The following is a 22,602-nucleotide window of genomic DNA, read 5'->3' on the forward strand; positions in this document are numbered from 1 at the left end:
TTACTTGTCAGGCTATAAATATTTATATTGCGGCTTTTTTTGTATAGTTATGAACCTGAACTTCATCCTGCTGTGTGCTATCGGATAAAATCTCTACGAGCTACGTTACAGATTTTTTCAACAGGAAGTATTACCGTAACAGGTATTTTATCATATTGAAACCAGGCTTGTCATGTATGTATTGAGTAAGAAGTGCTTACAACAAAACAGAAATAATGTCTAATTTGTCCCCTTCAGTAACTTATGCCCTTCAAGGGGAACCAGTCTTCTGACTTTTAACACTATAATTAGTTTTAACTGCTTATATATAGTATTTGAAAATCTAATAATATACTATTCTGTGTCTGTCTTCGACTAGTTATTATCCTAGCGAGATTCATCCTTATTGTTACATGTATTTGTAGATCATTCATTCTTGTTGCTATATAGTATTCAGTCACTGAATGTACTGTGCATAGGCATTTGGATAGTTTCCAGTTTGGAGCTATTAAGAATATTCAAGTATGTATTTTCATAATAAGATTTTTTAAGTTTATGGTATCTTGCATTTAAAATACCCAAGAGAAACCCATTTTTATGAACTTTATACAGGTTTTAGATAAGCAAATTATATAAATACAATTGGTACCGATTTGTTACATATTATGCATGTACTTTGTTACATTTTTTGAGTCAAGTATTTGGAAGGGGTCATTTCAAAACACTAGGCCTGGATGTCAAAGGGTAGCATTAGCAATGCAGGATGATTTTTAAAGCTACTATGGTTATAAATTGTACAGAGGCATCACTTGGGAATCAAGCCCAACTTTTGGCACAGTTAAGGGAAAATTCTTTAGTATCCTTGAGTTTTTCTTTTTATTCCCTCAGTCCTGAAAGGAGAATAAAAATTATTCACCCCATTAAACGTTCAACAAGTAAGTTTTAGTTTTGACTCATCCCATGGGTTTTCACAACTACCTCAGAGACTTTTAAAGCCAAGGCTGTGCCTGACTCTTAAAAACAGAGTGGTAAGGAGCAAGGCTCTTTGTTCCCTCTTTCAGCTGTCTGTCTGTACACGTCAGAAGGAGCCCAGACTTCTAAGGGGCTCCAAAGTCTATGGCTACATCTCTACTAAGTATAGAATAAAGTGATGCCTATGTAAAATCTGTCTTCATTGAGTTAATAAATAAACAACACAATAACGAACTAAACACAATTGACCTAGTTAATGAGTATGCATTATATATTTACATCAGGAATAGTTTATGAATGTTAATAACAATTTGGTCATACTCAGTGGTTCCCATAGGCAAAGCACTGTACTATGTGGAGAGGGTAGACTGAGTCAGGAAGGCGTAGACCAGCCTAAGACATGGTCAGTACCGTCAAAGTATACAGTGGGTGTGTATATGTTTTTAGAATCCTTCTGAGGAGGTATGTGTAGTTAATGAAAGCATTTTTATTCAAAATAAATTTTATGAAAATGTTTTTTATTGTCCACTTTTATGTTTCTTTTAAGGTATTTAGGTGAAAGATTACACTTTGGAAAAGTTAATCGTAGCATTATATGGAGTAGTTAATATGTAGCATCACCTCATTTCCTTGTGCTCGTTTTGTTTTAAATTGAGTAAGCTGTGAGGGCGATGGCCAGATAAGCAGTAAACCTGTGGGCATTTTTAGCCCATGTAGTTTATAAAAGCCGCTGGTTTCCGAACACTTTGGAAGCAGCTTTGTTTTACTCTGCTGGGTTTCTCAGTACTCCTGTGAGCTTCAGTCATAGCTTAACCATGAGCCAGACAACGGTGACCAAAAGGATAATAGTTTTTTCAAGGCCCATTTGTCATTTCTTCCTTTTATAAGCATATTGTAGTGCCTTTTATTCTCTTTCATAATAGTTTGTGTGCAGCTTTTTTACATACTCTGTTTTCAAACTGGCGCCCTAACACAAGATGAATAAATTTTTGTTTCAGATTCCCTTTCATTGTCCAGGAAAAAAATGTATTCTCTTGATTTTTATTATGACTATGTGTATAATTGTGTAGGGTTTTTTTAAACAATAACTCCAAAGCTGCTTGGATATTTTTGAGTCTGAGAAATGAACTCTTTTCCTAGTGACCTCTGCCTCCTCTCACCCTGTCTTCCACTGTGTTTGGTGCAGGGCCCAATGTCAAGGCTGTTGCTACGGCTGTGGAGCAGATTTACCCATTTGTGTTTGAAAGCAGGAAAGAAATTTTATAATTCATCACTTAATTGGTTAGAATCCCTAACTGAGCACCTTTTAAAACCTGCTGCACATTGGACTCAAAACAAAAGGAAAACTGGACCAACAGTAATTGAGGAAATAGACTCTTTTATTCATTCACGGCTACAGTGTAAGCTCCAGTCCCTTTGGATTTTATTTCAAACTTTGCTGTAATATAAAAAGGAAGTTTACAAGACATGACTTTGCTGCTTTTTCAGAAGGACATTCTATTTATTTTCGCAGTAATTCTCATGTCCCCACAAGCAGAGCTGTCACAGTGTGCACTACCTTGAATTGTTTTGTTGTTAGTTTTTTCCAGTTTGAGCTAATGTGTTTTATTTGTGAATAGTCTTTTACATTTTTGTATGCTGAATATGGGCACCAAAGAACCTGTAAAAGTTATCTTTTTCAATTGAATGTGCACAAATAAAAGTTTGGAAAAGGTCTCTCTTCATATCCATTCTGTAACTTTTATTCCCCATTTTCTATTTTAATAAAAATTGTATTCCTAATTCTTTTTTTTTTTTAATCTATGCAAGCTCAGACTTTTGCTAAAGTGTGTTGGCTTCTTTTTGAAGTGTATTTTGTAAATATATGTGCTACATGTATATAGGATCTTTTAATGCTCTGTTACCAAATATCAAATAGGATTTTTTTTCTTGCAGGTTAGAAATAAAAACATGTATATAAAATCTAGGGAACCAGAGTAGAATTTTATAGATTAAGCATAATATTTTATGTTGCTAATTTAATATGATAGAAATGTTAAATATCTTTTAAAAGTTACGAAATTGTAGTTTTAAAAAAAGAAACCTCTTACTTATGAGACGGATATGAAAAAGAAGCTGTGACGGATTGGACCTCACGTGTACCTTTTTGTATTCTGCAAAGACTCAACCCTAGTTGTAGGAAATAATCTTAAGTTGGTACTTAAGGCTATATTAAATAGTCTTTTCAAAAGTTGATATATTGTGCTGTTTCAACAAAAAGTGTCCACAAGCTGCCTCTGTACCACAGTACCATAATCTAGTTCAGCTTGAACTTGAAAGCCATTTTTCAAGATACGTCTTTCCCCTTTCTGTCTTAATGGAGCTAAAAAGTGATTATCCAGTGTATAGGATAGCTACCCCTCAAGTTATAATAAATACGCATTTGTGAAACAACGGCTCTCTGGCTCACCAAGGAGCCCTGGGATGGTAACACAGAATCAAGCTGCCGATGTGCTCTGCCACGTGCATTTACATGTTTATACTAAACATAAAACCGACAGTGATTTTTACTTGGAAAATAAAACTGAGTCCAGAATTAAACTAGCTTCTCAGTAGAGACGATATTCCAACACAATCTTCCTCTAAAACCTGAATTGCCAGAATGTTTGAAACATTTGTGACAAATTGCAATACCTTAACCTCCACATTCTAGTACATATTCTTTACCATATTATAAAATCTTGAAAACTTAGCTTAAGCACTGTACTGTACAGTACATATCATTTTATTTTTATCTTCTCCATCCCCTCCCCTCCTCTGTTACTCACTACCTCGTAAGGTTGAGGGGGCGGGGGCGTGGGGTGAGGTGCAGACTGACTTTTATATTTTGTGTGAAAAACTTTTTTGTGATTTTCAGACTTCTGTTTTTTTACATTTGTGTTTACTTGCTTTCATTTAAAGTTCCAGTAGGATAGATCACCTCATAAAAGAGAATAAAATTCAATGAAAAAGTTACAAGTTCTGGGAAGCCTTTTAAAAATTTGAGGTTTTTCCACTTAGTTTTAATTAACAGTAATTAATAAGTGACCTCTTTTGTTGTGTTCCCAAAAAAAGAAATACAGATGGGGAAAAAGCATGATTATATGGTTGGTTACATAACCAGATATCATAACATTTTCAGTATTTGAGTGACTTGAAAACTAGGTAGATAAGTGAGTGGCTCATCAAAAACGCTTTCCGGGGGGAAAAAGAGACAGATGGCCCGGGTCTGGTTTCAGAGCTGCCGTCAGGGCATCACCGGGGGCGGGGGCTGGGGCTGGGCGGGTGTGGAGGGGAGAGTGCGTGTCATGCATAACCAACAAAACCTGGCGGCGCTGGTGAGAAGTGGGCAGGACTGGTGTCTTCTGCTGGCTTTGCACAAGTGCTGTAAAGGCTTTTATAAATAAAAACTGGATATAGGCCTACAGATTATAAGTGTTTTCCCTTTTTATTTTTGAAAACCCAAAAGCTCTGATTGGGAGTGTATTGGGTAAACATTAGTTTGAAGATAGAATCATTTGGTTATAGACTCAGGACAGTGAAATACAAGAGTTTTAAGATACTAAAGTTAAAGTCACTAGTAATAAATCTAATAATAGGTTTGAAACACTTCCCTGCCAATTAACAATGAATGGCTAAGAAATATCAAAAGTAAATACAGCATTTGAACTTCAAAGAAAAGCTGTAATAATTTTGTTAAATATCTTACATTCTGTGATACTTGGCAAAGGAAAAAAATTGATTACCTATCTTGATATTATTTTTCTCTCAACATAATTTCACCAAAGGTTCAGAGTGAATTTCTTAGTGAACATCTACAGAACGCACTTTCCCTTCTTCCAAAACAAAAGAGGGTCGGCAGTGCATGCTCCCATGTGCATATGAAATGTACCTTGGCAGAATTCAGATCTCAAATCTCCTTTTCTGATGGCTTCCCCTGCCAGTTTTAACCATGGTAGAACGTTTCAGAACCAGGACTTTCAGCCATTCTGAGTCTCTGATAATATAGTTTTATTATTTCTTAACATCAGTCTTCCATTTTGTTACAAGGGAATATAGTAGGTTACATACCCTTATATCCAACTTGGGACAATCTGTTACGTGCCAGTAGGAAAATTCTAAGCTAAACAGAAAGGGATTTTGTTTTTGACTCAGGATTCTCTTCTTCATGTTAATCATATTTTTGTATTCATTTTCAAGTTAGATTCATTCTTTTAAGTTTTTTGAGTGTCTTCCATAGTTTATATTAGTAATTTAATGAATTACTGCTTAAGTGGTTTGAGATTCTTTATTGTAGACTTTCTATCATGTCTAAATTCTATTGGTAAACTGCCTCACCAACTTTTAAAATTCAGCTGGAGAAATGCACAAGAGAGCAACCCGTTGTGTGGGCAAAACCCAGGTTTCTGCTACAGTTGGTGATGTCAGTTTCATCATAGGGAAGAACGTAGTAAGGGGACTGCCCTGATGTCCGAACGTCATTAATAAGGTCTGCAGTCACCTGGAAGTCAGCATCGGCTATAGCCTGCCTGTATGCCATAACCTGAGGTAGTGATAATCCTGAGGAGTGTGAAGAATTGCAGAAAACTGTGGAGCATAATGAAGTGAATGCCTTATAAAGAGACTTGTGTAAGCTTGGCTAAAAAAGTCAAATCTAATCGGTTAGAGATTTGCATAAATAACCTCATGGCCTGACTCCTAATGTTGTACTAACAGTTACTTCTAAATAAATATGGTCCCAGGAATTTCAAGTTGTCCTTTCTATTCATATTTTTTTAATGGATGGGAAGATGCTTATTTTTCTCAGCTATTGCAGAATTGCTTCTCACATTATTTTATACTGCTAATATGAGATTCATAAAAGATACTTTGCATTACACTATAGTTCCTAAAAAAGATGCCTAATCCTTGTACCTGTTAAACTGCAATTAAGAATTATTAAAATCCTAGCCAGGAACCTATCCTAATGTAGAACATATGCAATTGTCCACATTTTGTCTGGGCCCTTTTTTACCCAAGACCCCGTGCAAGTAGTGTCTTAGTAGGAGAAAAGAAAACTATAAGCTTGTGTTTAGACCACTTAGTATCTGAATAATAAAGCTGCACCTGGCCTGTATACATACATTTCTTAAGGCAAAAGGAGATCCCATCACTATAGTTCAGTTTTTCAAAGGTGCTCTGTGAAAAGGTGGAAAGTGTTGAAACACAGTGTTTTGTTTTTAACCTGGTGTCCTGCTTAAAGCAATGGATGCTTGGGACCTTATGCCTCATTTACCTACCGCGGGTGGAGATTAAAGGTAATTGCAGAGTGTCCCTTTAAAACTAGCTTCATGACACTGAAGACAAAACCTGGGAGTGGCCAGTGAGTACTGGTATGAAGACATCATACTAAATGTTCTTATACTGGATCAACGTGTATAAGGTTCTGGTTGTCCCCTACACTGCAAGAGCTGCTCTGGAGGTTTTTCTTCTTGGGGGTTGTTCTGGTGCTAATTCCTCTTGGTGATGACTCATAAAACAAATGTTGTTTTTCACATAGTTCCTGAAAGAGAAAGAGGCACTAATGAAAATGTCATTCTTAGTTTACAGTACTTTAAAAAAATGTGCAGGCTATTATTTTTCTTAAATCCTCCTGGGCTTTAATGTTTTAGCTATGCAGAAAAGACAGTTTTTCAAAAATTACAGAGTCTTGATGTACCATAAAATTCAGCATAGCACAGAACATGGGTCAGTCCCCTGCAGAGGGGAAGGGGTGAGGCGTCTTCTCAATGCAGGGCGTCCTATATGCGAGGGTTCGAGGATGGTGCGGCCTTAGCACTCCCGGAGGCAGCATCCCGGGTCCCCTCGTTTTCTTCCATTTCTCACACTCTATGACTGTGCCTCCAAAATTTGTACCTACATAATCTTTTTTTTTTTTTTTTGCACTGTTCCTGCACTCCTGCATTAACAAATTCTTTTCTACAGGATTATTCCCCTCAGCATGAAAATAGGCTCTAATATTTTACATTTATTAAAAAAGAAGTTCACCTTTGAACCTTTCTCCCCTTTCAAATATTCTTTTCTGGAATTTAACCAGTTAACCAATGGCCTGCAACATGCCTGGTACTAGAGCGGGTACACATAAGCACATGAGCTCAAGTGGTGAAAATGCTAATGAGAAAAGTAAACAGGAAAGCAGGGAAAGGACATTTTGTGGGGGGTGGGGCAGAGGGACAACATACTGCTGGTGTCTCTAAAGTAACATTTAACCTGAAACGAAAGAAGTTGGGAAGGGAAACAAGTGAAGAATTTGCAGGAAATTATACTCTTGGAAAGACCAATATGGCTGGAGCATGACAAGTACATGAAAATGGGATCAAAAGACCTTTTTTCATTATTTTGAAGATGGGACAAAAATTACACCAGGTTTCTATGCTAATGAGAAGTAGAGACCCAGTGGAGGGTACTCTGAGGATGACACAGGAGTGAGCAAGAAGAATTGTTGGAGACTGTCCTAAAGAAGAGAAAGGAGGTGAACTGTTTGGCTTCACATACGAATGATGGAGCTAAAAGAACAGGGAGAAACGGCAATGTGGTAGGATACACATACCAATGGGGGGGTGGATGTCTGAGGTTATGGAAGTTCCCCCGCGACTGTTCATTGTCAGGCGCAAGGCCATCAGAGGGAAGGAGGAGGGTTGCAGCGATGGGGATGCTTCCAGAGAGAGGTGTTACTGAGCAGTGGTCTGGGAGAGGAGCAGTTAATGGACCAGGACGAGTGGGACGGCCAGGCAGCCCTGAGGGCCGCTGCAGGTCAGCCGTCATGAGACTCGGCCCTCCCCTTGTGCGCTTTCTCAGCCAGGTTCATCTGTGTGAGTGCAGAGGCGCATCTGGTAACCCTTAAAATGTAAACTAGAGCGCGTCATTCCTCTGCTTAAAATACTTTTGTAGCTTCCCATTACACTTAGAATGAATCCAAACTCACTCTGCTTATAAACCCCTACACACCAGGCTACTGACTTTCTAACTGCATCTCAAAGATTGCAGCCTCCGGATTTCTTCTGGTTCCTAGAATGGGTCAAGTGTTTCCGGTTTATCCTTTGCACTAACTGTTCTCTCTTCCTGAATTCTCCTTCCCCCTGTCTTGGCAGTGTTGGCTCTTGATTGTCACCCAGATTTTATCGTAAATGCAACCTCTCAGAGTAATTTCTCAGCTCAATCAAGAGTAGCCCCCAATCGCAATTTTTGTCAGTGCATTTTTGCTCATTGATTAATTGTAAGACGTAGAAGATGCCTAGCACATAGTAGATGCTCAGTAAATATTTACTGAATAAATTAATTTGGATGAATGAAGAAAGGAATGGCCACATTAACTATTAGAAGTGAAAAACAGGCCTCAGAACTAAAATGTTTACAAAAACAAGAACTTGTTGGGTTTATATATTTCCAGCTGAATTGGAGAAAAGTCGCAGCTGAAATAGCGCATGTGGCAAACATCCCATTTTCAGTTTGTAACTTACAGGGCAGAAGTTTAAAATAAAATCCTTTCAAATTACATTGTTGCTGAAATCTTTCCTGACATCTCAGCTGAATCACTATTTATTTTATGTGAAACTTAACAACCTTGGGAGAATATTTGTTTCCTCAGGCTGGTAGGAATAGCAGTAAAAGGACCCAATTCCAAATGCCAGAAAGGAAAATGTTATGCAATGGATAGGATCACATTTGGAGTTAATTTCATATTATAGTTTCTTTTCTCCTTAGCAAATCATTCAGATATACACATCAGGGTCATCCGTTTTCCAGGTGACAAAAATTGAGTCATTGTCTCCTTAACTCCTAAGTTCATAGACTCCCGTCACTCAGCAGTGTCCTTCCTCAGCTTTCAGGATCACTTCAGCTTCCCTGTCCTCGCAGGTTCCCTGGGCTTTCTGCCACCCCACATTTACTTCCCTGGTTCAGTAACTTCAATGCCATTATGTATTTTATGTTTATTCCTGCCTCTGACATTTCCCTCCAGGGAAGCTTGTTTAACATGCGTATTTCATACATACTTTGATCAATCTATACAATTCTTACATTTTCATTTTTAAAGCCTTTGCCAACTGTCTGCTTCAAGCCAAGACAAGCCCCAGCCTCTCTAGTGTTGCATAAATAGGAGTTTGCCAAGAGTTTTTTTAAAGCAACTGTTTCCGGCCCGCCATCAGGACTAGGCCTTGCCACATGGATACACCCAGCAGATACTGCTGCTCCTGCTCCAAGGGAGTTTAAAATGCAGAATTATTGTGCCACCTCATCTTCTGTAATTCTCTGCACCGATGTGCTTATCTGGTTTCGTTCTTCAGCGCCAACCTCCCAGTCCTTGTGTCGTCTGTCTAGGGGTGGACAGTACCTTGGTTTTGGATCTCTCATACTTTGCAATTTTTAACTTTCTTTCGATAGGGTCTCGATTTTAAGATGGAATCATTGTGTGACTCAAACGTACCAGAAATATGATCCTTTCAAAAACATTTCTTACTTCCGTCTTACTAATTTAGACTGATTCCTTCCCTACCCCATATGATGGAATAGTTTTGTTCAGTTTTAAATCACACGTTCTTAGGGGATGTCTTATTCTGTAGATCCACTAGGTGATGGGCCGTTCTTAAGTTTTGCCTTATACATTTGCATTTGGTTTGCAGTTTGATGCTTTCTGACAGCCCCCTGTGAAAAATAGATCTAAAGGTTTCCTAACTCACCCAGAACACTCTGCTTGCAAGTTAAACTTCCTAAGAAAGAAGGAAATAGGCAGTGATAATAGGGTTGTTTCCTTCGATTAACTTATTACTATTTTCCCCCTGCTTCAGTGTTTTAGCTAGTATTGCTCACATGGGTTTAAACAAACCCTTAGGAAGGTTTGCTCTCCCAGCTAGTAGATGGGTAACTCAAAAGTACATATACACAAGGTGGGTTCCCATAAAACCAACAAAGCGTAAGCCCAGGACCCCACCTGCATAGCCCCTTCCGAGACCCACATAGTCATGTGTAATTTTGCATTCAAAATTTGTCATATTTTTCTTAAAGTGGACCCTCAAAAGCTTAGACTCCGCAAAACGTGGATCTCTGTTAAGGACCAAATCTATTTCTCCAGCGTAGGCATTGCTCCTCACTCCTGCTCCCAGCGAACACTTGCCTTCTTGCCCCTTCACTTGTGTGTTCCGTAGGTGCCTCACAGTCCATACACACTGAACTCAGTGTCGTCCCCAACCAGCCACCAGACTCCTGCCTCCCAAACCTGCTCTTTCTCCTGCTCGAGGTCTGTCTTCAGTGACTGTCCCATCATATGCTGGCTTAGTGCCCTGTGTGAGAGAGATCCCCGTTCCCTGTACCCTCAGGGGCCTCTTCCGTTTAGCTCGGAGCTGGGAGGTGCCATCCCTGCGCCCCAGCCAGCCCCCTAGTCTCCTGTCTGACTCCTCCACACACTCCTCTTAGCCTCCCTCATTCGGCAGCTCCCCTTCCCATTTGCCAGATTTTGCCAAAGTGCTTCTTCAAAAATCCGGTTAATTTTCTCCCCTGCCCGGTTGTTGTAATCATATAGCACTACTCTCAGGATAAAATCCAAATTCTTTACCGAGACGAAGAAGACCTTTCCTGACTGCTCCCCGCCCCGTGCTGTGGGCTCATCTCTCCATCCCCAGCTCAGAACCTGCCCTCTTCATGCCGGCCCAGGAGTGCGCGGGCCTCTTCCTGGGATCCTTCCTTGGACTCCCCACATTCCTCTTCGCCCGGATAACGCTCTCAAGGCTGCCCTGGCATTGACTTTTTCAGGAAGTTTTTACAGGTGAATCCCTCCAATAATACTTCTCTTTGTGCCTTCCAATGCACTGTATTACAATGGTCTGTTTTCTTGTCTGCCTCTTAAATAAAGTAAAGAAATGATGGATTCTTTCCCTCCTGTAGCTTCCATTCTTTCCTGGTACAGCATCTGGTCCCTAGGGGATGGTCAACAAAGAGATGAACAAATAAGTAGCAGCAGAAGCGGTGGAAGGCAGTGGTGCGGCAGAGCCAGCAGGTCTCACGTATCTGAACACAGACCTCTCCCTCCTCCCCCTGCACAGATCAGAGATTTAATCACACCCGTGACCCACACAGCCATTGCCTTCCTGACAATTGTATTTCTTTTTGTAAATGAATGTGTCATTTTCTTCTTTGAAAACAAGGCCTTATCTTTATTGAAAATTAGCCCTACAACTGTAATTTAACTTATGGCTTGAATTAAGGGAACTTTTTCTGCGTACTAACATGATATGTTTCTAAAATGTGAACCATTTAAAAGTGTATAAAGTACAACATAGAAGATTTTCCACAATCTTGCTTACTGTGCACCCTAATAAACCAGGATCAACAGTTTGGCCCATATAAATATATATGGCTACCATCATTTCAGGTTTATTCTTCCTTCAAATAAAACCCGAAGAATCACCGTGCCCACAATTTCAGTAGCAGTCATACATTTCTCTCTAGTGTATTGAAAGTATCTTTAGAAGAACGTCACAAACTACATGTGTAGTTTCCTCCCATTTTATTAAAACCCAAGAACAGGTATCTCTGCACTTTCAGGCATAAGGACTGAATCCTAGGAAGAGAAACAAGTTCCCCTTCATTCCCGGCCTCGGTGCGACACCCCCTTCCCCAGGCCTGTTTCAGCACTTAGAGCTGTGAGTTCTACCAAAAGAAAGAGTTTTTCCCAGCCTACTTCTAAGTTACCTTGTTAAAGCAATGTTTCCATGGGAAATTTATTTAACCAGCTTTCTGCATGCCTATTCACCTAAGAGACTCTCAATCTTCCTTAAACTTGCCATGTGCCATATTTGGAATAATCGTAGACATTGACGCCAAGTTTCCCTGATAATCTCAGCCTTAACACGTGTTGAGGGTTTAAACAGACTGGCGAGTGTGACAGAGATGAAGAACTGAGGCCGCGGTTCTAGCCCAGGGTGAGCCCAACCTTCCAGGGTCTACCCTGAACCCCAAACAGAGATCCCGTGGTGTTGGGGGCAGAGGGGGAGCTAGGAGATGAGAGGAGTTCTTTGATCATTGCTGAGAAGAGCTTTGAAAGGTTCACTTGTTAAAAACACCGACTATTCTGATTCCTTGGGTGACTCACCCAACTAAATACATGGCCGAGAAACGGGAATCGTGTGCTATGGTTGGTTCCACACCAGAGAGAATATCCTAAAATAAGTTCAAATATTATGATGATTTAGTTGTATATAAAAGCTGCATTTCTGACCAAAGGGGGCTGTTCAGAGAGCAATGCACCTCATACTTACGCTTTTGCCAGATCCATTGATATTTGCTCCAAAGAGCATCCCTTTGTCTCAGGTATAAACACAACAACAAACACCAGGGCTGCCACGCTCATGACTGCATACGTAAAGCACACCCAGGGCAGTCCGACGAGATCTGTGAAGGACGAAAGAAACCGGTCAGAGATTGGTTTTCCGTTGCTTTGATCTCACTTGTGGACAGCCACTTCTTAGAGCATATATAAAAACGTAGGTATTTTCAAACACTCAGTATCCTGGGAAATAGCAATAGAAATTAAACTACAGCCAGCCTCTGAACGTTTCATGTTGACAAACTACCCCAGCTTCCTGCGTTAGAATAAATACCAGCCTGGTAACCGTTACAATTTAAATCCAATGCTACCTTTTGGTGAGGGTGATTTTTGTTTTGCTCCTTGCAAAAATAGAATCTGAAACAACACCGAAATAAAGAGGAGGGTAAAACTCCTCCTCTCCCTCTTTGTGCTCCTCGATTCCTCTCTCGGAATTACTGCTGTAGCAGTTTGGTTTCTATTAATGGAAATTTTAAAGACATATTGATACAGATGGACTTTCTTGGAACAAACTCACCCTTCTTTACTCTGATTTTTTTAATTGATTTTTTTAAGTAACCAAATTCTATGTTTGTTTGTTTGTTTATTTTAAAATGTTTATTGATTTTTGACTTAGAGGGAGAGAAGGGGGCGGTGAGCGGGAAGATAGAGAAACATCGACTGGTTTTCCCACATCTGCGCCCCAACCAGGGATCGAACCCGCAACCTACGTATGTGCCCAAGGCAGGAATCAAACTCCCAACAATTTGGTGTGCGGTACAGTGCTCCAAACAACTGAACCACACCGGCCAGGGCCTTTATTTTGAATTGAATAAGTCACTTCACGTTGGCAATATTTTATCTTTTAGTTGCTAGCGTATTTGCAATGCTTCTTCCTAGATTCAGAGAAAAAAAGTGATAATGGTTTTAAGAAAAGACATTTACTTGCTCAGCTGCAGCAGTGAGAAGCAGGATGGATCTCACTTGCCAGCCTTGTTTTCTCTCTGGCCACTTCTAGCCAAAGGCACAGTCCCTTTGTCGTACTGACCAAGGTCAAGGTATGTTAATTGGTGAGAGGTGGCCCGCTGTGCACTTGAGCATGCATTTGTGTCAGCAGAAAAGGTCCAGTGTGGCAGAGGGGAGTGAGCAGGGAGCTGGCTCTTGTTGAACAGAGACTCAGACCAACCGCAGGCTGGAGCCCTTAACAGCTGCTGCCACAAATCACGATTGGTCAGTCAGGAAAACTGACAGAATAATTGTGTTCGAGGCAGTTCCATAAATGCAGTGCGGAGGGAGCTAAGCACACTGCCACTGGCCAGCCCGCTGTGCTGAGGAGGGGAGAAGCAGGAATGAGGAATAGCACTTCATTTAAACTGATTCCTCTGTGCATTTCTTGCTGCTGGTACACGGTTTTGCCCAAGTGAATGCTTAATAAAGTGCTCGTAGACTTAGTCCTTCTTCCCTTCTGGAGCATAAAACCAGAATATAGAAAGTAGAAAAAAAAAACCAAGAGAAAGTCTCATCAAACTTGTCCCCTAATCTGTTTGAGCACTTCCAGTAACAGAGGGCTCACCACTTTAGAAAGATTCTCTCTGCATGGTGAGCCGACCCTGCCTGTTAAAAAAGTATCCCTTACCAACTCCTAAGTGCAAGGCCACCTTTCAGGAAGTTGGACTCAGAGGTTCTGCTGTGTCCTCTGGATCAGCTTTCCCCATGCCTTCTACAAGGCAGCGCTCCAGTGTTTCTGTGCATCTCTACCCCTTCCCTGGGCATCCTCTGTCCGAATCAAACCCCCTAAACTCTTGCAACTGTTCTTCACAAGCCGTAACGTTAGGACAAGCGTCTCATTCTTGCTTGTCCTGACATGTCAAGCTCATTCAAGGTGTGAGTCCTTCTTACTAAGTGCTATTTTTGCTAAATGTTAAAATGTAGCACAGTATTTTCAGACCAGCTGGGAAGAGGATAAGCTTGATAGGAACCCAACCTAGTAAGTGTAGCTACATGTAGGTGTATGTATAGAAGCAACGCTAAGCCTCCCTTCCAGGAGGCAAGAGCTTTGGATATCTATCCTGTCTCCTTTACTAGCTGTAAGCAAATAAAACTATCTTGCAACAAACATGCCTCACACATCTCATTCTTGAATAGAACACTCAAGCAGTGAACCTACTGAGAACACCCAAGCAGTGAACCCCTTGAGCTCAGAAACAATAGGTCGTGTGCCCGTGTCATCCAGTTTGCACTTGGTTGGTGCGCATGCTGCAACCCTCTGAAAATACTTAAACAATCTCCTTAAAAAGCTTTACTCAGAGCTGCACGCAATACTACAGCTGTGTCATGAGCATTGCAGAGGACGTCTGTCTCTCTGGAACACTGTGTTTACTGATGGAGCCGAACTTGCAATATAACGGTTGGTGTCCAAGGGCTTGCCGTCATTCCAGCTTTTACTTGGAAAATTAAATTATGTATGTATGTATGTATGTATTTTATTTTAATTAATTTTATTTCATTTTATTTTGTTGATTATGCTATTGCAGTCGTCCTGACCCTTTCCCCTTTGTCCCCCTCCACCCAGCACCCCCCACCCCGTCAGGCAATCCCCCACCCTCATTCATGTCCACAGGTCATACATACAAGTTCTTTGGCTGCTCCATTTCCTATGCTGACTTTACATCCCCATGGCTATTCTGTAACCACCTATTTCTTTTTCTTAATCCCCTCACTTCCCACCCATTCTCCCGCACACCCCTTCCCATCTCTTTATCTTTAACCTTTGGCATTTTAATTATGATGTGTCTTGGGGTGAACCGCTTTATGTTCATCTTGTTTGGGACTCTCTATGCTTTCTGGGCTTGCATGTCTATTTCCTTCACCAAATTAGGGAACTTCTTTCATTTTTTTTTCAAATAGATTTCCAATGTCTTGCTCTCTCTCTTTTCTTTCTCGCACCCATATTATGCAGATGTTGGATTGCTTAAAGTTGTCCCAGAAGTTGCTTACACTATCCTCAATTTTTTTTTTTTTTTTTTTTTTTGCAGGCGGGGGGTTGGAATTCTCTTTTCTTCTTGTTGTTCTGATTGGTTGTTTTTTACTTCCTTATGTTCCAAATCATTTATTTGATTCTCAGCTTCATCTACCCTACTGTTGTTTCCCTGTAAATTGTTCTTTATGTCAATTAGTGTATCCTTCGTTTCTAACTGGATCTTTTTTATGCTGTTAAGGTCCTCATTAAGTTCTTTGAGCATCCTTATAAACAGTATTCTGCATCTAATGGATTGCTTACACCCATTTTGTTTACCTCCTTTGCTGGAGTGTTGATCTGTTCTTTCATGTGTGCCATGCTTCTTTGTCTCCTCGTTTTGGCAGCCTCCCTGTGTTTGTTTCTATGTATTAGGTAGAGCTGCTTTGACTTCATGTAGCATGGCCTGATGTAGTAGGTGTCCTGCAGCATCCAGTGCCACAGCCTCCCCTATCAACCAAGCTGGGAACTTGAGGTGCGCTCTTTGTATGGACACCCTCCTCTTGCAGTTGAGCCTTGGTTGTTGTTGGCAGATCATGGGAGTGATTTCCCAAGCCAGTCACCTGCAAGGATTGGCTGTGACCACTTACCACCACCCTCTCCCCTCCGTGGAGGATCAGTTATGCCAGGGCAGGGTGGTGGTGCTCCGATGTGGTCTGTAGCTTCCCACTGGGTGCGCTGGCCCTGGGGTTTCCTGGGTGGTGCAGGCCAAAGTCAGCCCCCACCTGTGTTTTGCCTGGGGCCACTCTACCTGAGCTATAAAGCAATTTGAGCTGGGTTTGTGCTGAGTTTGGAGATTCCCAGGCGAAGCCAAGCTGTGAATCTAGGCAGCTGCTGCTAGGACCTGGCCTCAGGCTCACTGGGGCCAACTGTTGCTTGTTTGAGAGGATTTAGGAAGTTGTGAATCATGAGCCAAGACCAGCCATTCATATGGAAAAGCAGCTTGGGAGGGCATCTTGGGCTATTTCTAAAAAAGTAGGCAGGGGACACACATTTTAGTTTTATATAAAAAATTCAAACCATACTTATTTAACAACTCCAAAAGTTCCAGAAGTAGGTGTACTTAAAAAAAGTGGTTGACAAGATTCAGAAATACCATATATATGTATATAGATAGGCACATTTTTAAGTGTGCATCCACTTTTGAAAATTTATACATAATATATGCATATTATTCACATTTTTCCCATAGTCTTATAATTATTTTTTTATACTTTGAATCATGACCCAACTGCAGGACTTACAACTGACCCAATGTCTCTTAAAATCAGCAGGTTTTAGCTCCATTTCTCCCCACTCTCCCCCACACTTTACAGTTCATGAAAAACACTGGGTCATTTGTTTAGTAGTTCTCCCCAGGCACGATTTTGCTGATTGTCATCAGATCACATGACTTTCTGTCCTTTGTGTTTCCTGTAAACTGCTATCTAGATCTAAAGGCTTGAGGAGGTTTAGATTTTGTTTCTTTGTTTGCAGCCTCTCTATATACGTATGTCTATGTATAAAGAAGAAAAGGAAAGAGAGAAACCTCAACTCCTTGGTCATTTTTGGAGGATGCAGGGGAACCACCTCATTATTTCAAAAACTGAAAAACAAAGAGAAAGCTTTCCTTTCTTCTATGATCCATATGTTAGGGTAGGCAAATAAGTATTAGTTATCAGAAACTCCTTCTAATAGTTATAGAAGAAATGCCTCCTTAGAGAAGTAATACAGATAAAAAATTAGAAGGAAGGCTAGAAGGTAGATAACGGATCTGAGCAATGGTTCCCAAAGGAAGTGACGTGACATAGTAGGAGGCAAGCAAACAAAATAAGCCTCTGATGGCAAGACACACGCAGTCACCAGTGACAGGATCTGCAAACAAAGAAACAAGAAAGTCTAAATCTGAAAACTCTAGGTCTAGATAACAGTTTATAGGAAACACAAGAGACAGAGGCCACGCCGTGTGATGACAATCGGCAAAATCCCACCTGAGGCAAACTATGAAACGAATGACCCAGTTTCTTCATTAAGAATATCAAGTAGAGAGGAGGGAAGAGAAATGAAGATGAAACCTACAAATTTTAAGAGACATATCATCAATTATAAGTTGTACATTTGGATTGTGATTCAAACAAACAAAATATAGAAAATTATAAGACACTTTGAAGAATGTGAACGGAGACTGTGCATTGATACCAAATTTTTTTATTAATAGATATTTATTAATATGTTTAAGTTGATAATGATATTGTGTTTATAGTTTTCACATGTCTTATTTTTTAGAGATCCATGCTGAAATTTCATAGACAAATGACATTGTGTTTGAGACGTGTCTTAACCTAATGTGGGAGGAAGAACAGGTGAGGTTATACGTGAATTAAGGTTGGCAACTCTTTAAGTTGGGTGGTAGGTACGTCAGGCTCCTTGCCACTCCCTCTACTTCAGAATGTGCCTGAAAGCATCCACAGTAAAATGATTTCTAGGTGAGTGTGCTTCCCTTACATTTGTCCTAGGAACACAAAGACATTCGAGGAAAAGGACGCATCCTTACCGGTCACGGTCAAAAACGTCAGAGAGATGAGGAGGTTGATGCCCCAGTTCATGCTTGAAGTTAAAGCCATGGCTTGTCCCCTGATTCCACCAGGAAAAATCTCGCTGAGCACCAGCCAGGGCACTAGAGGAAAAGGCAGAGGGGGCGGGGAGCGGCAGAATGATCAAAAAGCCATTGCAATTGAGGGGCAGCCCACAGTTCTCCACCCTAGTCCTGAGTGATTTGTGGTTGGAGATCAGGGCCATGTGCTTTCTCCGAACCTCCGGCCAAGTGAGAAACCCTGAGAGAGTCTGACAATGGTCCTCAGAGCAGGGGAAGGGAGTTAAAGTACTGTATGTGACACAGGCCTGGCAAATGCAAATGAGAGGGGCAGGGGGTGGAGCCACCCACCAAGCACAGAACCTCAAGGTCAGCTCTTAGTTCTACCTGCTATACCTCTGGGCCCTTCCCTGTAATCTCCTTTGCCCCTGACCTTGGGGAAATCCAACATCACAGCTACTGAGTGGATTGGAAATAAAACTAAGAGGTTCCGAGGAAGGAGGTGGCTACTCTCATTTCTACTTGGACTTCCTGGCCTGGGCAAGCTAGTTAGAGCACAGCTCTAACTTAAATAGAGCTCCAAGGTTTGATTGGTGTACCAGACTAAACAGCTGAATTTTTGAAAGGAGACTCTTCATGGCATGAAAACTGATCAGAAAACCTTTTTATTACCTGAGAGTGACAGGGAACCTTATAGGACCTGGCTGACAGAATTAGAAAGAGGAGGGGCAAATTAACTTGTTTCCTGCTCACAGCCAATCAAACCAAGTTTGCCTAAAAAAATGGCTGCCAGTTCCTACAATGAGCTGAGCACTTTACAAACCTTATCTCCTTTGATCCTCAGAAAACCCTACAAGACAAGGACAATTACTGTCCCTCTTTTATAGAAGAGGAAACTGAGGCATAAAGGAGTTCATAATGAGCCAAGGTCACGGGGCTCCTATGTGATTACGGGGCTTCTAAGAAGCAGGCGTGGCATTAAGCCCTGGCAATCAGCCTCTGGAACCCATGCTCTTTAGTCACGATGGTGGCTCAATGAATATTTGTTAATGAATAATTAAATGTGGTGTACAAACATGTTTAGTTCTGAGGAAAGGGGGACTAAGGAGCTGCTCCAGGCCTGGCTCACTGCTAACTAAGTCACCTTGTGTTCAAAAGCCAGCATTTATATGCCAACCATCTGCATAGTCCCAGCCCAGAGGAGGCAGTCGGACGAAGAAGCAAGAAGCAGGAGAGAGACCTCACCGGCCAGCGACCACATGGCCGCCCACGCCAGAATGAAGCAGTCAGCTGTGCCTCTAATTTAACAACGTCTTCCATCACATTATCACTCTCTGCAGAGAAAACATCTGCTCATAGTAAATTTGCTGTTTTAAAGTAAGAAAAATAAATTAAATAACAGAAGAGAGCAGGAAAAACATGTTTTTCTTGGTTATCTTTTCCAAGTAAATCTATGGAGGATTACCGTTAGGGCCTAGAAGAAACTGTAAGAAAAAGAACACGATTATGATTCTAATTAATAGGGAATTTAGAAACAAATTATATATCCCTCCTCTCCACTTCCTGCCCCAGAAGACCCTCACTAGGTTCTTTCAGATTCTACCCTGAGAGACAACCTTGCCGTGAGCTTTGTGAGGCTGGGGATCTGGCTCCGAGTAGCACCATAGCTGCAATATTCTGGTGGAGCCTTTGTGATGACCTGTCCGTGGGCAGGTACAAGACAAAATTATCTTGTAATTTCAACAAAGTTGGACAAAATCCAACTTTTTGAAGCTAAACAATCTCTACCACAGACCAATCCCCCTTGTCCTTCCTTGCCATGGGCATTTCGCATGGCTCAGGGTAGGGCGGGGGTCCCTGTTGCTGTTTGCTCTAGCAGCCATGAAGAGGAGGTAAGGGAAGGGATACTCATTTTTTACTTTTAGTGGAGGAATTAGCACAGTGATCTACTTCCATCCCTGCCTCATCACCTCTGAAACCCCCTTCTTCCGCTCTCCACTTTTCATCAGGATGGCGTCTTGGGATTATTGGGTGGGACTTGGGGGAAATCACTGCTGTGGTCATCAGAGCCATGTTGGCCACAGATGAGAACGAACTGGTCCTGCTGTTATGGGAAGTGGTGGGTCTCGCCAGCAAGAAGATGGGACAGACGCACAAAGTACTAGTGTAAGTGCTCAGCCTGAGCTGCCAGGGGCTTGCCAAAGAGCACCCGAGATCCACGCTGATGACCTTTCCTAGGCATGGATTCAATGCGGCTCTGAGCCAAGTCCTTGGACACTTTGACCAGTCAGTGGGCACTAACTGACTATTCAAGGAGAGACTCCCCTCAGTCTCACATGGAAACTGGTGAGGCAAACCTTGCACCTGACAGTTCAAAAGATAATGTACCTTTGCTAAGAGCGTCTATTTCTTTTCAGAGAGAAATTCTAAATTCTTTCTAAATTCTACTTCTAAAAGAAATAATTCAAGAATGATGCTTTGGTTTCTGTAATAGGCGGGATGTTGCAACAACTGACAGGTGTTCTGACAAGGATAGTTCCCGTCCCGATATGGGGCCTGCCAAGTTACAAATAAAGAGAATGTTATTTTAACTATGATTTCAGAACCATAAAAGTCACAGGTTTTCAGATCCAGAGAGAATGAGGTAAAAGTCAAAATGGTGCTCACAGCAAGATAGAGCTTACTGAAAGAGTTAGAGCTTTTCCATGGCAGACTTAGGAGCAAGATGACCAGAATCTTATGACCTCCGTGCCCCCTGAGGCTGGGCTGTGAATGCCTGAAATCGAAGAAACCCAGAAGCTTTGTTTCAGTTTGTGAAGGTCGCCTGAGGACTGACTATGTTACCACCTATAATGTCAAGTGTAGAGTTCTTCAAATCACTGACTTTTTTTCCTAATGACATGGCCTAATTTCTCCCCCAAGGAAAATCAAGTTATTGCCACATGCCGTAGTAAATAAATGGTGGCCGCCCCTGACCGTCCTCATTTTCCCCTTCCCTGATGACAGGCCCATAGGAGATGCTGTGTGCTATTTGCTCATGGGGAATCCACAGAGTGTCCAGAGGTGCAGTGAACACCGACAGCGAGCACAGCCGCTGCAGCTCAGCAGGTCCTGAACAATTCCCCTTGACCCCTATTATTCCACCTTCAACCCCATCATGCCAAGACTCACTATCTCAGCAATATCCATCCCTATAAATGTCAGCATCTGCACATGCCTTTAAGGCCTTTCCTGTGCTGCAAGGATTGAGGACATTTTAGATTTGCTGGGAGATAACGGGACACAGATACTGGAACTCGCATTTCACGTGGCATTAACTCAGTCTGCCTGTCAGAACCGGCCTGGTCCTGTTGCAATCTGAAGACAGGTTTATGGCTATGCAGCATGTCATAAAAAGGCCATGAAGGATGAACATGTTGATGGTCTCTGCGTGCAGGGGAGGGCATGGGCTTGGACTAGCCGGGGCAGTCGATGGAAATGACTGAGCCCTACCACATGTGAGCTGCCACGCTTGCCTGTCCCCTCCTAGGCCACTGCCACAGCATTCCCGCTGAGGCTGTAGGCTGTCTTCACTCCCTGTGCTTTCAGATTTAAGCCTGTGGCCCTCCAGGGACATTTTCCTTTTGGCTCGAGCTCTTCCTGCACCGCCTGGCGTTGTGGCCCCAGGTTTGAAAGTCTCATGGAGGTCTTGGAACTCTTACCAGAAAAATTCCTGCCAGCTTTGGAGGACTTTCTATGCTTTGGCTGCAGAGTTTTCAACATCTTGATTTGTCCCAGAGCAAGGGTCCTACACTTGGTCAGAGTAAAGCCAACACTTATGGCTTCTATCACCCTTGCAAGTAGCATGGAGCACACCTATTTCTCTCATTGCAAGTGGCTACTTACAGGCACATTTGGAAAGGAATATGCCCACTTCCTTCCAACCAGGTGTTTAGATTCTGGCCTCATAAATTCCCTAAGTGGGAAAATTACATACTTTGAAAAGTATACTCCACATAGGCCACCACCTTCAACGTCAACAATGATGTGGTATCTTTAATTAATTAATTAATTTTTTACTATTCTCTCTTCTCTTAGTCTCTTTGAGTTTTGTTCACTCCTGACCTTGTAAAAGAAGTATTTCATTCAAGAATATAATATTACATTTCTTAAATAACAAACCAAGACATTCCAGGGTGAATGCCTCTTACTTCTAGAATAACACAATACATTTCTATTCTAAATAGATAGAATTTATTGCTCTGAAGAATAATGAAAATAAATGGGGAGTTAAAGAAATTTTATAGTAGTAGAGTCATCAGTTTTTCAATTAAAAACAAAAGTTATTTGTAATATCAGCTGAGAACTTGAATAAGTCATCCTTCAGTTTTACTGAAAGCAAATTATTGAAAATACCTAGGCTTCTGAAAGGATTATTGTCTCATTATTAGAGGCATTTTTCTTCCACCCCACATTTACACCAGTTTTCCAATTGTCATTTTAATGAGTGTTCCTGAGGTTTTTATAATGTATAACATGTATCATAAGATTTCTGATGGGTAATGCTTTCTTTTAAGTGGGAACACACATAACTGGGGAGGGGGAAGGAGAAATGTTAGAGAACAGGTTTTTTGAAATTGAAATTGATTTCCTTTGAAGTATCATTAAAGGGATACTCTGGACAGTGAACCCCCAGGGGCATGCATATCCTAATTTGCAGACCACTGA

The 22,602-nt window shown here is 41.4% G+C and overlaps 2 protein-coding genes across 2 annotated transcripts in view; one reads left to right on the forward strand and one right to left on the reverse strand.

The window, feature by feature from the left end:
• Positions 1–3,382, forward strand: part of TBPL1 (TATA-box binding protein like 1) — a 29,060-nt gene extending 25,678 nt beyond the window's left edge. Inside the window, exons 6-7 of the mRNA XM_054569997.1 lie at positions 48–142; positions 2,138–3,382. Coding sequence (XP_054425972.1) covers positions 48–142; positions 2,138–2,217 — 175 coding nt within the window. The 3' untranslated portion in view covers positions 2,218–3,382. The remainder of the gene's footprint in view (positions 1–47; positions 143–2,137) is intronic.
• A 1,521-nt stretch (positions 3,383–4,903) lies between these two features.
• Positions 4,904–22,602, reverse strand: part of SLC2A12 (solute carrier family 2 member 12) — a 50,773-nt gene continuing 33,074 nt past the window's right edge. Inside the window, 4 exon segments of the mRNA XM_054569999.1 lie at positions 4,904–6,446; positions 6,448–6,511; positions 12,261–12,393; positions 17,857–17,979. Of these exon segments, the coding sequence (XP_054425974.1) occupies positions 6,378–6,446; positions 6,448–6,511; positions 12,261–12,393; positions 17,857–17,979 (389 nt within the window). The 3' untranslated portion in view covers positions 4,904–6,377.

Source organism: Pteronotus mesoamericanus, unplaced genomic scaffold, assembly GCF_021234165.1.
Source record: "Pteronotus mesoamericanus isolate MK-2021 breed Mesoamerican mustached bat unplaced genomic scaffold, CSHL_Meso_final contig_20, whole genome shotgun sequence".
Taxonomy (NCBI): domain Eukaryota; kingdom Metazoa; phylum Chordata; class Mammalia; order Chiroptera; family Mormoopidae; genus Pteronotus; species Pteronotus mesoamericanus.